We start from the raw sequence: 14,888 nt of genomic DNA, 5'->3' as shown, positions 1-14,888 counted from the left end.
AGTATGATATTTGGAAATGTGGATAGAGATGATGTTGAAGAAAATAAAACAACAAAATAATATACACACACTGGTTATATCTGTTAAAAAGGAGGTGCTATATTTTGGGGTAGGGATGGAAAGAGATAAGCAATAGAATTATGTGACTCGTTGACCTTAAGTTTGTATAATTTTTTTCAGATGTTTAAACGTATGATAAAAATCCATCCATTATAACAATAACAACTTATTTAAATTTGAAAAATACTTGAAAGTGGACAATATTTATGTATACCCAAGCAAATTAATGTGAATAATGTATAGGTACCAAAAATTCTAGATGTCATACTTGAGGAAGAAAAAACTTAGTAATATTTAAGTGAAAGATGACAGTTTCTGAACTCTGAAACTTATCAGTTACCAAGTAGACATTATTTCTAACAAGTGTGTAACTTTACTCTTACAGGCCAAAGAGTGTGGCCAGATGCAGAATAAGTGGCTGATGATAAACATTCAGAATGTACAAGACTTTGCATGCCAGTGCCTCAACCGTGATGTATGGAGCAATGAAGCTGTGAAGAATATTATCCGGGAACATTTCATTTTCTGGCAGGTGAGGAGGGTTAATCAAAGTTTTAGTAGTGTTTTACTTTTGTAATATGGGATGTTGAGAAGGAGGAATTCAGTTATAAACTGGAAAAAATTTAATAACTGAGTTAAATTATAGCATATGAAAAAGTAAAGGCACTCATTATAGCTGAAATAGTAAGGGCAGATGAAAATTAGGGCAGCAGTGAAGAACTCCCAAGGGAAGGGAAAATAAAGAACCAAGCTATGCAACCATTTAATAGTCGTATCTCAGAAGATTTTAAATATACTGTTAAAGTGTACATTGTACTGTTCAATAGGAATATAATGTGAACCACATATGTAATTTAAAGTTTTCTAGTAGCCACATTTTAAAAAGATCAAAAGAAACAGGTGAAATAATTTTAATATACTTTAAAATTAATATATCTAATATAAAACTAATATTAAATGAGATTATTTGATTTTTTTTTTTTTGCTTATATGTTAAGTTCAAGATCTTGTGCATATATACTTATGGAATATAGCTACTACAGTTGACAGGGCGAATATAGATCTTGAGTAATGGGAACAACATTTGACTAAGAGTTGGATTTTAGCTTGAGTTTGATATTTTTTAACTATGTCCTTAGGCCTGTCACTTAGTCTTGCTCGCTCTTTCATTTATTTATTTATTTATTTATTTATTTATAAGTATATTTTATTGATTATGTCGTTACAGTAGTTTCAGTCTTTTCCCCTTTGCTCCCCTCAGTCCAGTACCCCCCTTCAAGAAATCCCCCCACCCCCCTTAGTTCATGTCCATGGGTCGTGCATATACGTTCTTTGGCTTCACCCTTTCCGATACTATTCTTAACTTCTCCCTGTCTATTTTGTACCAACTGATTATGCTTTTTAATCCCTGCACCATTTCCCCATTTCTTCCTCTTCCCCTCACCTCCAGCTGATAACCCTCCGAATGATCCTCATACCTATGATTCTGTTCCTATTCTGATTTGCTTAGTTGGATTTTGTTTTTATTTTTTAGATTCAGTTGTTGATAGTTGTGAGATTGTTGTCATTTTAATGTTCATAGTGTTGATCTTCTTTTTCTTAAGTAAGTCCCTTTGACATTTCATATAATAATAGCTTGGTGATGATGAGCTCCTTGACTTTACCTTGTCTGGGAAGCACTTCATTTGCCCTTCCATTCTAAATGATAGCTTTGCTGGATAGAGTCATCTTGGTTGTAAGTCCTTGCTTTTCATTACCTTTAGTACTTCTTGCCAGTCCCTTCCTGACTGCAAAGTTTCTTTTGAGAAATCAGCTGATAGTCAGTCTTAAAGCCACCCCTTTGTAGGTAACTCTCTGCTTTTCTCTTGCTGCTTTTAAGATTCTCTCTTTATCTTTAACCTTTGGCATTTTAATGATGATGTGTCTTGGTGTGGTCCTTTTTGGGTCTAGATTGTTTGGGACTCTGTGCTTCCTGGACTTGTATGTCTATTTCCTTCACCAAATATGGGGAGTCCTTCATTATTTTCTCACATAAGTTTTCAATTTCTTGCTCTTCTTCTCCTTCTGGCACCCCTGTGGTTCGGATATTGGCATGTTTAAAGTTGGCGCAGAGTTTCCTAAGCCTCTCCTTACTTTTTTCAATTCTGGTTTCTTCATTCTGTACTGGTTGACTGTTGTTTTTCTACTTATGTTTCAAATCATTGATTTGAACCCCCATTTCCTTCCCTTCACCATTGGTTTTGTGTGGATTTTCCTTCGTTTCACTTAGCATAGCCTACACTTCATCTCTTATGTTTGCCGTATTTAAGCATATCTGTCAAGCCTGTGAGCATCTTTATCACCAGTGTTTTGAACTCTGTCTGTTAGGTTGGCTGTCTCCTCATCTGTTAGCTTGGCTATCTCCTTGTCGCTTAGTTCTCCCACTGGAACCTTGATTCGTTCCACCTTTTGGGCCATACTTCTCTGTCTCCTCATTCTGACAGGCTCCTGTGTTTGTTTGCCTGTGTGTCTTAGGTAGAGCTGTTGCTCCTGTTACATTGTAAGGGGTGGAACCTTAGGTTTTTCATCAGTAGAGGGTGACCTATTTCACCACGTTGTGGCGCTGTATGTGGGGGAGGGGTCTGAGAGGGAACAATGCCAGTTGGTCAGCACTCGCCCCTTTTCCAGGTACTTCTCCCACTTTGTATGGGACTGGCGCCTCTCTAGTTGTTGCCCTGGCTGTCGTTCCCAGAGTGGGTCGGTCTGCGGATGATCTAGGACCGTGGGGGCCTCCTAAGCAAGTGGACTCTGCTAAGAGACGGGCAGTTTCTTCCTCCTCCCCAACCCTCACTGGTTTGCACAGTCAGAAGCAATGAGGCGCGCTGGGACCGTGAGCTGCGTGGTCTGGTCTCGTGCTGGGAGTGCTCCCCACGTGTCCCTTCTGACTTTTTAAAACGTGTGACTGTGCTTTCTGGTGGCTTTTTGCTACCACCACTGCTGGTGCCACCACTCCGCATCCTCTCTGCCCAGTCTCCGCCCCTCCTTCCTGTCTGTATGAGTATTTCGTCTTTATATCTTTGTTTGTTGGACATCCGTGCATCTCAGTTTTCTGGAACTCCTGGTTGTCTCTAGTTCTGAGGTAGTTGTATTTCTTCTTCTTCTTCTTTTTTTTTTTTTGTATTTCTTCTTAGTTGTGGAGGGAAATGCAGTGTGTCTGTCTAGGTCTCCATCTTGGCCGGAAGTACAGGGTTTTTTTTTGTTTTTTTTTTTTCGCTGCCAGTGTTCCAGTGCTGACTCATCCCCCATACTGCAGGCAGACCACTCCCCTGCAAGTACCATCATCCTCTCTACTTTCTTTTCATGTAAATTATCAAGCTAAGATTAGATAATCTTACTCACATTTTTATTTTATGAAAAATTTAGAAAATAAAAATACCTGAATGTATTTGATTTTTTTTCGCACTGTAAGATAATATGTTAATGATATTAATTTACTTGTTCATGTTTTACAGGCCTAAATTCAGTATTATTTTTTCTGAATGGTAACCTTTTATTTCATAACTATTGACTGAACATCTATGCCACTCAAGCTTATCATCTTAATATGTTGTGATTTATTAAGATGTTTAATATAAGAGTCAGGAATGACTTAGGTAGGCAGGTAACTTGATCAGAAAGAGCAATATCTCTTCTGAACTGGGAATAGAGGAAAACGGATTGATATATAACTTTTCAGAGGGAGTGAGGGCAGGAAGTTGAGGAAGTTCACACCAGTTGACCTTCATTTTCTCTTTAGTGTAGGAATGAGATTCTAACATATACCAAAGGTATATTTAGAGAATTAATTGTTGTTGGTATAGAACAAGGATGTAATTGGTACTTTTTTTAGAGGATAACTTTTTTTTTTAATATCAATGACTTAACAGGTTTATCATGACAGTGAGGAAGGTCAGAGATACATACAGTTTTATAAGCTAGGGGATTTCCCCTATGTTTCCATCTTGGATCCACGGACAGGTAAGATTTCTATCAGCTTACAGCATTTGACCTATGACTTATTTTTCAGTTACCTAAATAATTATCTTTAATATTTGCCTGGGTCCTCTTTTAGAATTCTTTGTAATAATTTAGGTGACGATTTTTTATTCATGCCCTTTAGAACCATTTAAACATCTATTGAGATGTGTTAGGGAGTCTGTTTCTGACTGTTTTGGGAGATGATAATATTTTATATTTGTACAGTTCTGTTCTTTCAAAAAATAACTTTTATCTTGTCATATTATAAGGGATCCTCTTAGGTTTTCTATTATTAAAATATTACAGTTGTTCAGGTACTAGCTGTAATCCCACCAGAGAACAGAGTGTAGAGCTAGTTTTATTATTAATGAATTGAGTTATATCAAGATTTTGCTTTGTTTGAATTTCTTCTTCCTAAATGGCAATAAGTGATACCAGCAGATAAAGAGGTTGCCTGATGGCTGAGACTCCTAGGTTGACTGTAAGGAATGTATTCCTTAGGTTATGAAAACGTTATGTAACTTAAACTGGTGAGGGGTAGGGATATGTTTCCAAAATTTTAATTATGCAAATGTTGAAAGTAATACTTAAGAAGAGTGTCAAAGTGTGTTGATTTCATTATATTTATGTGTCCTGGTTTTTAATTTTTAGGTCAGAAGCTAGTAGAGTGGCACCAATTAGATGTATCTTCTTTCTTGGACCAAGTGACAGGATTTCTGGGTGAACATGGGCAACTGGATGGACTTTCTAGCAGTCCCCCCAAAAAATGTGCCCGTTCAGTAAGTATGACTAAGAAGTGATGATGGGCGATTAAGCGTAGTTGTATGTAGATGTCTTGTGTAAAATGTTTGAGCCTAAGATGGTAAAGATAATGTAAGCATTGGATAGCTATAATTTGTGGCTGTACAACATCTTAGATGCCTTCTTTAAAATTTGATAATTTTCCACATGAGGGTTCTATCTTCTCAGTGAAATCATAAGATTCATATTTGCAGTCTCTCTTGCAGCTAGTCTGTAGGCATATGACCTAAGACCTGGGTTTAGAAGTAAACAATGTGAATATGTACAAGTGAGGAGGAGAACTGATTTGGTAAGCCCCAGAGACAGAGGGAGGAATCCACCGCTTTCAAGGGCAGCATTTCTGGGGTATCCAGATCTAAGCAGCAGTAAAAATGGTGTATTGCTAGAAGACTCCCATGGTATAGTTCGTCATTATTACTGGTTGTATAGCTTTAGGCCCTGGGTCTCTGGCCCACCCAGAGATTTTCCTTTCCTTTCAGATTTTATTTATTTATTTTTAGAGAGGAGAAGAGAGGGAGAAAAAGGGAGAGAAACATTGATCAGTTGTCTCCCGCATGTCCCCAGCTGGGGACCTGTCTGCAACCTGGGCATATGCCCTGGCTAGGAATCAAACTGGCAACCTTTCGGTTTGCAGGAACATGCTCAAACCACTGAGCCACACCAGTCAAAGCACCCAGAGATTATTTTTGTACTTAATTTCTATAATATGCTAATATTAGGCATACCTATTGGAATTGGTATCAAGATTAATTGCAAGTAAAGAGACTTACAGAGATACTAGAATTTCACATTGGTTGTAGAAGCTGTTAGGGTTTGATTGACATTGAGGATAAAACTAGTTTTAGGAAATAAGACTTTAACAGTGCATATCATGCAGTGATGAAACAGTTATTTAAATAATCACCTAGAATAAAGTGGCTATTTAAGGAAAGGCTGTGGGTGCTTGCCAAGGGGTGATGTTGAATTTTCTCCCCTCCCCTCATTACTCAGAGCAGTTTTTTTCTTGTGAACATAAAAGTTCAGAACTAGGGCCCTGGTTGGTGTGGCTTAGTGGGTTGATGGCCAGCCTGTGAACCAAAGGGTTGCAGGTTCGATTCCCAGTCAGGGGACGTGCCTGGGTTATGGGCCGGGTCCCCAGTTGGGGGCACGTGAGAGGCAACCACAGATCTCTGTTTCTCTCTCTCTCTCTTTCTCCCTTCCCCTCTCTCTAAAAATAAATAAATAAATAAAATTTTAAATGTGAAACTAAAACATTGTTTCACTCTTATCTATGGACAGTTTAGTTTTTTTCATTGCTAAGAGAAGTTTTACTTAGGTAGAATTCTTTTTTGAGGCATTAAAAACCCCAGAGTTTCTGTAATTGCCCTAAGAGAGAGTTTCTTATCCTTTGCAGTCAGAAGGCTGATATTGTCAGAAACCAGAGCCTGAGTTTGTGAGTTGCTGAATTTCAACATAACTTGAGTTTACAACCTTACCAGGTCTTTTATAAAAATTAAGGCACTAAGTGGAAAAGAGTGGACTCATAAAAATTGGACAAATACATAGAGGTGACTTGGGTGACTAGTATCTATTTCAGACTCCACTTGTTATACTAAATTCTCTGATTATTACAAATTTCAATCAACCGTGTGGAAGAGAAACATCAACAAATGATGACTTAAACACAGAAGGCATCTACTTTTCTCAACAAGAAGTCCAGAGGCAGGCAGTCTAGAGATTGACTGTGTGTATGTCATCAAGAAACCAGGTTCCTCCTCTTTTTTTTCCACTTCCATCCTTAGTAGGCTTTTGTCCTCATGGTCACAGATGCTACGCTCCTAGGTGTTATATCCAAGTATGGAAAAGTAGGAACAGGGTAGTGCCTCTATTATAAAGGAAAACAGATAAACACGGATAAGGGGTCTACTTAATTTAGCTGGACACATTTTCTTGCACAAACACAATTAAGGTTCTGTTAATAAGGAAGCAAAGAAGACTGAATGAGAGGAGACTAGCAGTGTCCATCATAGTGTCATTCTTTAAAATCAACCTCCATGGTACATAGTGTTATTATCTGTAGTCAGGCCAAGCCATTGCATGTCCTATGAGCACATGTGTTTTTCTTTTTGTGTGATAAATTAGTCTTAAGTTTATTATATTTAAACTTCTTAACTTATATTTTATTGATTATGTTTTTACAGTTGTCCCAATTTCTTTTCCCTTTGCTCCCTTCTGTGCAGTAACCTCCTTCCCTCCAGCAATCCCACCCCCCTCAGTTCATGTCCATGGATTATGCATTAAGTTCTTTGGCTTCACCCTTTCCTATACTATTCTTAACATCCTCCTGTCTATTTTGTACCAACCGACCATGCTTCTTAATCCCTGCACTGTTTCCCCATTTCTCCCTTTTCCTCCTCCCAGCTGATAACCCTCCAAATGATCCCCATACCTATGATTCTGTTCTGTTCTGATCGTTTGCTTAGTTTGTTTTTATTTTTTATTTTTAGATTCTGTTCATGTTTGTGAGTTTGTTGTCATTTTAATGTTCATAGTGTTGATCTTCTTATTCTTAAGTAAGTCCCTTTAACATTTCATATAATAATGGCTTGGTGATAATGAACTCCTTGAGCTTTACCTTGTCTGGGAAGCACTTTATCATTTAAATGATAGCTTTGCTGGACAGAGGAATCTTGGTTGTAGGTCCTTGCTTTATGCCACTTTGAAAACTTCTTGCCAGTCCCTTCTTGCCTGCAGTTTCTTCTAAGAAATCAGCTGGTAGTCTTATAACCCCTTTGTAGGTACCTCTTTTTCTCTCTTGCTGCTCTTAAGATTCTCTCTTTATCTTTAGCCTTTGGCATTTTAATGATGATGTATCTTGGTGTGGTCCTCTTTGGGTCTAGCTTGTTTGGGACTCTGCTTCCTGGACTTGTTTTCTTTCATTATTTTTTCCCATAAGTTTTCAATTTCTTGCTCTTCCTCTTCTCCTTCTAGCACCCCTACGATTTGGATGTTGGCACATTTAAAGTTGTTCCAGAGGTTCCTGAACTGCTCTTTTTTTTTTTTTCCAATTCTTGTTTCTTTATTTTGTACTGGTTGGCTGTTTATTTCTTCCTTATGTTCCAAATCGTTGATTTCAATCCCTTTACCATTGATTTTGTGTGGATTTTCCTTCATTTCACCTACCTTAGCCTTCATTTCTTCCCTCTTGCATTTGTCATACTTAATTTTGCCTGTCAATTCTCTGAGCATCTTCTTGAACTCTCCATATGTTAGGTTGGCTGTCTCCTTGTTGCTTAGTCTTCCCACTGGAACCTTGATCTGCTCCCTGTTTTGGGCCATACTTGTCTCAACTTGACAGTGTCCTATTTTTGCCTCTGTGTTTTAGGTAGAGCTCTCGCACCTGTTACGTTGTAAGGGGCGGAGCCTTAGGTATTTGTTAGTGTGGGGTGACCTGTTTCACCACGTTGTGATGCTGTATATGGGGGTGGGGTCTGAGAGGGAACAGTGCCGCTTGCTCGGCACTCACACCTTTTCCACGCACTTCTCCTGCTTCCTGTATGGGAGTGGCCCCCCTCTAGCTGTAGCCCTGGGGGTGATTCCCTGAGTGGGTGGGTCTGCAGATGTTCTAGGACTATGTGGGTCCTCTAAACAAATGGACTCTACTGAGAGACTGGCAGTTTCTTCTGCCACCCCAAACCCCTCTGGTTCTCACAGTCAGAAGCAATGAGGCTTTATTTTCCCTGGTGCTATAGTCAAGAGCTGCGTGGTCTGATCTGGGGCTGGTGCTCCCCAGCTGTCCCTGCCAACTTTATAATGTATGACTGAACTTTCCGCAGCTGGCCACAGCCACTGCCTTGCTGCTCCCGCCATGGTCACCACCACCACCACCGCCACCCGTGTTTTCTCTGCCCCTTCTCCATCCCTCCTACCTGTCTGGATAAGTATTGCTTTTTTATATCTTCTAATATGAAGAAGTTTATTGGACTTCCATGCAGTTATTTTCTGGTAGTTTTGGTTGTTCTAGTGTTGAGGTAGTTGTATTTCTTCTATTGTTGTGGAGGGTGGTGAAGCATGTCTACCTACTCCTTTATCTTGGCTAGAAGTCTCTATATTTAATTATAACTATAATTAGTGTGCAATAAGCTGAAGACATTTAAAATTTAAAATTTGACAAATTTTGATGTTGGTGTTTTTCATGTGCTTTTTTGCTGTTTTGGTGAAGTGTCTGTTCAGATCTCTTGCTTATTTTTTATTGGGTTGCATATTATTTTACTGAATTGTAAGGGTTCTCCTTACGTTTTAGCTCTTAGTCCTTTCTTGGGCGTATGGTTTATAGATATTTTATTCCAGCCTGTTACTTGCATATTCATTTCATAATAGTATCTTTTGAAGAACACATTAAAAAATTTTGATGAAATCCAATTTATCAACTTTTGTTGTGCCTTTTAAAATCTTATCTAATAAATCTTTTTTAATAGTTTTAGCTCTAAAGTCAATGATTCTCTTTGAATTAACTTTTGTTTACGGTGTTAGGGTAAAGTCCAGTTGCGGTTTTTGTTTGTTTTCATATGAGTGTATAATTGTTCCAGCATCATTTATGGAGCGGTTATCCTTTCCCCATTAAATTGCATATGCACCTTTGTCAAAAATTGATCTTATATGCATGGGTTTATGGACTCTATTCTTTCCAGTGATACATCTTTTTTTACACCAGTATTTCACTGTCTTAATGATTTATGTAGCATTATAATAAGTATTGGAATTTCTTGATTAAGTCCTTCAACTTTGTAGTTGTTTTGGTTTTTTATAGGTCCTTTGCTTATAAGTTTTAGAATCAACTTGTCATTTTCTACAAAGAAACCTATTAGGACTCTGAGTGGAATTGCATTTACTCATGGATCATTTTGGAGAGAAATGACATCCTAACAATATTGAGCCTGCAGATCTGTGAACATGGCATATACTATATCATTTATTTTAGCCTTGAATTTTTCTCATCAATATTTTGTAATTTTTATATATTGAACTTGTAGCCTGCAACCTTGCTAAACTCACTTAGTTCTAGTTGCTGTTTTGTAGATAACCTTTGAGTTTTCTACATAAAGTCATATTGTCCACAAATAGAACTATTTTTATGTCTTCCTTTCCAATCTCTTGCCTTTTATTTATTTTTCTCGATAGTTATGGCGTCTAGTACAAAGTTAAATAGAAATAGTAAGATATTAGACATCATTGCTTCTGGTATTGGGGTGAAAGTATTGTCTTTCACCATTAAATTTGGTGCTAGCTATATGTTTCTTGTAGATAACGCTTTGTCAGGTTGGGGGAGTTTCCTTCTGTTTTCTAGTTTGTTGAGTTTATTGTAAGGGGATTTTGTCATATTGTTTTTCAAATCTATTGAGATAATCGTACAGTTTTTAATTTTAATGAATTCCTTTGATTGGTTTTTTAATGTTTAGGCTACCTTTCATTACTGCTAAAGCAGATGCATTACTTTTTAATATATCATTGAGTTTGATATGCTAAAATTCTGTCAAGAACTTAATCTGTGTTCACAAGAGATATTATTTGTAGTTTTTTGTTTTGTTTTTTTGCTTGTGATATCTTTTTCTGGTTTTGGTATTAGGTTAATGTTGGCTTCACAATGAATTTGCAAGTGTTTCTTCCTGTTATGTTTCTAGAAGAGTTTGTGTATAATTGATATTTCTTTCTTAATATTTGATGACATTCATGAGTGAAGCCACCTGGGCCTAGAGTTTTCTTTGTGGAGAAGTTATAAATTACAAATTTAATTTAATTAATAGATATAGGACTACTCAGATATCTCTTTGTTCTTTAGTGATCTTTAGTAGGTTGTGTCTTTCTGAGGATTTGTCCATTTTACATTAGGGGTCGAATGTATTGACTTAAATTTGTTCATTGTATTTCCTTGTAATTTCTAGTAGTATCTGTAATGACGTCCCCTCTCTCAATCCTGTTATAGGAATTTGTGACTTTTTCTGACAGTCTAGCTAGTGGCTTATCAGTTTTATTCATTTAAAAGCTTTTGGTTTCATTGATTTTTCTACATCATTGATTGATTTCTCTGTCTTTTTTTTCCTCTTTGTATTTGAGTTTAATTTTATTTTGTTATTCTATGTGGGTACTTTTTTATTTCATACAGAAACTTAAAGATTGAGACCATTTTTTTCTAATATAGGTATTTAGTTCTATACTTTCTCTGTAAGTGCTGCTTAAGTTCTATACCACAAGTTTTTTCTAGCTGCAAGTTGACATGTTTTCTTTTATAGACATTAGGATTCTGTAAGTAAGGAATCAGGAGAATGGATATTGGCTAGGAAGCCAGCAGGGTCTCCCATGGTGACATTCTTTAAAATCAAGCTATGGGCTGTGCATTGTCATTGTTATGAACCTGCAGTCCACCTAAGCCATTGCAGGTCATGTGGCCACATGTTCTTGCTATGTGTTGTGTGTGTGATAAATTAACCTTAACTTTATTTCTTGCTATAGTACTGGCAGATAGTGAACACCAAAATGAGATTCCTTTAGTTTATATTTTCTTTATTTTTTGTTCGCAGCTCATCCATTTTTATCTTTTTATTGTGGAAAAATTTAAGGATATTCAAAACTACAAGGAATTTATTGAACCTCTATGTATCCATTAACTCATTTCAGTAATTATCAGCAAGTGGCCAGTCTTGTTTTAGCTATATCCCATCTTGTCACTTACCTTGCAAAAATCTCAGAATTTGTTCTTTCACTCATTATACTTTGGCATGTATCTTTAAAAGATAAAGCCTCTTTTTTTAAGACCTTCAAGTAAAAGTTTTATTTATTTTTAATTATTAAATTTATTGTGGTGACATTGATTAACATAGGTTTCAGGTGTACAGGTTCTATAATGATCTGTATATTGTATTGTGTGTTCACCACCCCAAGTCAAGCCTCTTACCATCACTGTTTATCCCCCCTGCACCTGATTCTTCCTCACCCTTCTCCCTTTCCCTCTGGCAATCACTATACTATTGTCTGTGTCTATGAATTGTTTTTTTTGCGTAACCCCTTTACCTTTTTCACACAGACCCCCAAACCCCCTCTCCTCTGACAACTGTCAGTCTGTTCTCTGTGGACAAAGGCTCTTTTAAATTTTTGAAAATTTTTTCCCCTCACCTGAAGATATACTTACTGATTTTTAGAGAGAAGGGAAGGGAGGGAGAAAGAGAGGAAGAGACCACGATGTGAGAAAGAACCATCTATCGGTTGCCTGTTTTATATGCCCCAACTGGGAATGGAGCCCACAACCAGCATCATTTATGGGACAGCGCTCCAACCAACTGAGCCATACCAGTCAGGGCTAGATTATTTTGTAACACAAAATCACAATACCATTAACACATCCTTTAAAAATTAATAGCAATTATTTAATATCATGAGAGACCTACTGTTCAACTTTTGTTTATCTTTTAGTTTTTGTTTTTATATAGTTTTGTTTGAGTTAGAATCTAAATTTCTACTCAAATAATGCTTCTTTTTAAGTTTAGTTTTTATTTCATTATTTTCAAATTTTAAAACTAGTTGACATATATCATTAGTTTCAGGTTTATAATATACTAATTCATTTATGTACCTTATGAAGTGATCACCACAATAAGTCTACTAATTGTCACCATACATAGTTATTACATTATTATTGATTATATTCCCTATGCTATATATCACATACCTATGACTTATTTTATAAGTGGAAGTTTATACTTCTTAATTTTTGCCCAGCATCACACCCAGTTTCCCTTGGGCAACTGTCAGTTTGTTCTCTGTATCTGTGAGTTTGTTTCTGCTTAGTTTTGTTTGTTGTTTTTTTAGATTCCACATATAAGGAAAATCATATACTATTTGTCTCCTACTGGTGTATTTCACTTAGCATAATACTTTCTAGGTTCATCCATGTCACAAATGACAAGATTTTATTCTTTTTTTACAACTGAGTAACATTTCATTGTGTGTGTGTGTGTGTGTGTGTGTGTATACGGACTACATTTTCTTTATCCATTTATCTATTGATGAACACATAGGTTGTTTCCATATCTTGGCTATTATAAACAATGCTGCAGTGAATATAGGGTGCATATATCTTTTCAATTTAGTGTTTTTCTTTTTCTTCAGATGAACACCCAGAAGATGAATTTCTGGGTCACGTGGTAGTTTATTTTTAATTTTTTGAGGAACAGCCAGACTTTTTCATAGTAGTTGTACTGGTTTATAATCCCACCAATAGGGCACCAAGGTTCCCTTTTCTCCACATCCTCCCCAGTACCTATTCTTTATTGTCTTTTTTAATGATATCCAGTCTAATAGGTGTAAAGTGATAATCTCTTTGTGGTTTTGATTTGCATTTCCCTGATGATTACTGATGTTGAGCATTTTTGTGTGTTTGTTTGCCACCTCTTTGGAGAGATGTCTGCCTGTTCAGACCCTCTGCCTATTTTTTAATTGAATTATTTTTGATGTTGAGTTGTACGAGTTCTTTATATAATTTGGATATTAACTCCTAATCAGATATATCAGGTCTTATGTTTAAGTTTGTAATCCACTTTGAGTTTATTCTTGTACATGGTGCAAGAAAGTGGTCTAGTTGCAATAGATATCCAGTTTTCCCAACATTGTTTATTAAAGAGACTGTCTTTTCCCCACTAGTATGTTCTTGACTCTTTTTCCGTAGATTAATTGACTGTGTAAGCATGCATTTATTTCAGGGCTCTCTATTCTGTTTCATTGTTCTGTGTGTCTGTTTTTATGCCAGTACCATACTGTTTAATTACTATAGCTTTGTAAGACAGTTTGAAATCAGGGAGTGTGACACCTTTAATTTTGTTCTTCTCTCTCAAGATTGCCTTGGCAAACAACCCATATTTTGTGATTGAATAAGTTTAGTGAAATCTGTAGTATTAGAGCTTTATCAAAAGGAAAATATTAAATTTGCATTTCTCATGATCACAGTGAAAATCTTATTGTAATTAAACCTGGGAAAATATAGTTGTTATTTTCCCCAATTTATTATATGGTGTTTTGCTTTGAAAGAGGTCTGTTAGATTTTTTTTGCAAAATGATCATTACTGAGTTATTTATTGATATTCTTCTGTGTGGACAAAAGTGCTAATTGAAGCATATACTGGTGAGCAAGGTAGACATGCCTCTTTGTATAGTCATTTTAAATACTAATGTTTTGGCTTTATAGTTAAAACCTTAATTCTTATCTTTTTCTGCGCAAGGAATAAACTTTTCTTAATTTTATTCATTTTGATGCAGAAAACTCCCCTATGCTTGCAATATCATTATTCCAGGTGATATTGACAGTTTTTATTTTTGTTTTTAAAATATCCATTACAACTTGGCTGTGTAAGACAAAGTTATTGCACTCAAATTGTTAGAAATTTAGTAGAAGTGATACATTTAGTAGAAAATACTGGCAAGCTATCATATCCCCTATGCCATGTTTGACTTGGCTATCTATTGTTTGGTTTAACTGTTTTCTTATTCTTTCCACCCATGTTTTATGACTGCGTCTTACAGGAGAGCCTGATAGATGCAAGTGAAGACAGCCAACTAGAAGCTGCCATCAGAGCCTCTTTGCAAGAGACACATTTTGATTCATCACAGACAAAACAGGATAGCCGTTCAGATGAAGAATCTGAATCTGAACTTTTTTCTGGCAGTGAGGAATTCATATCTGTCTGTGGCTCTGATGAAGAAGAGGAAATAGAGAATCTTGCCAAGTCCAGAAGGTCTCCCCACAAAGATTTGGGGCATAGAAAAGAAGAGAACAGAAGGCTGCTGATTGAGCCCCCAGCTAGAACTGAGCCTGAAACAACCACAAACCACCAAGGATTGCCAGTCATGGATTCAGAAATATTGGAAATGTCACCTGAAAAATCAGATGGAATAGTAGAGGGCACAGATATAAGTGGTGAGTTATGTTCTGGACTTAACTTTATTTGAAACTTGAATATTACTGAAGGGCTGTATTTATTTGTTTAAATTAGTCTTTTATCTTA

The 14,888-nt window shown here is 36.5% G+C and overlaps 1 protein-coding gene across 1 annotated transcript in view; it reads left to right on the top strand.

Moving 5' to 3' along the window:
* Positions 1-14,888, top strand: part of UBXN7 (UBX domain protein 7) — a 54,470-nt gene that overhangs the window by 36,100 nt on the left and 3,482 nt on the right. The window contains exons 6-9 of the mRNA XM_090278217.1: positions 446-592; positions 3,966-4,056; positions 4,708-4,835; positions 14,407-14,800. Coding sequence (XP_090134343.1) covers positions 446-592; positions 3,966-4,056; positions 4,708-4,835; positions 14,407-14,800 — 760 coding nt within the window. The remainder of the gene's footprint in view (positions 1-445; positions 593-3,965; positions 4,057-4,707; positions 4,836-14,406; positions 14,801-14,888) is intronic.

This window comes from Furipterus horrens, unplaced genomic scaffold, assembly GCF_987537825.1.
Source record: "Furipterus horrens unplaced genomic scaffold, mFurHor1.1.pri manual_scaffold_1, whole genome shotgun sequence".
NCBI lineage: Eukaryota > Metazoa > Chordata > Mammalia > Chiroptera > Furipteridae > Furipterus > Furipterus horrens.
Note: the sequence above shows the minus strand (reverse complement) of the source record. Positions and strands in the feature narration are given on the sequence as shown.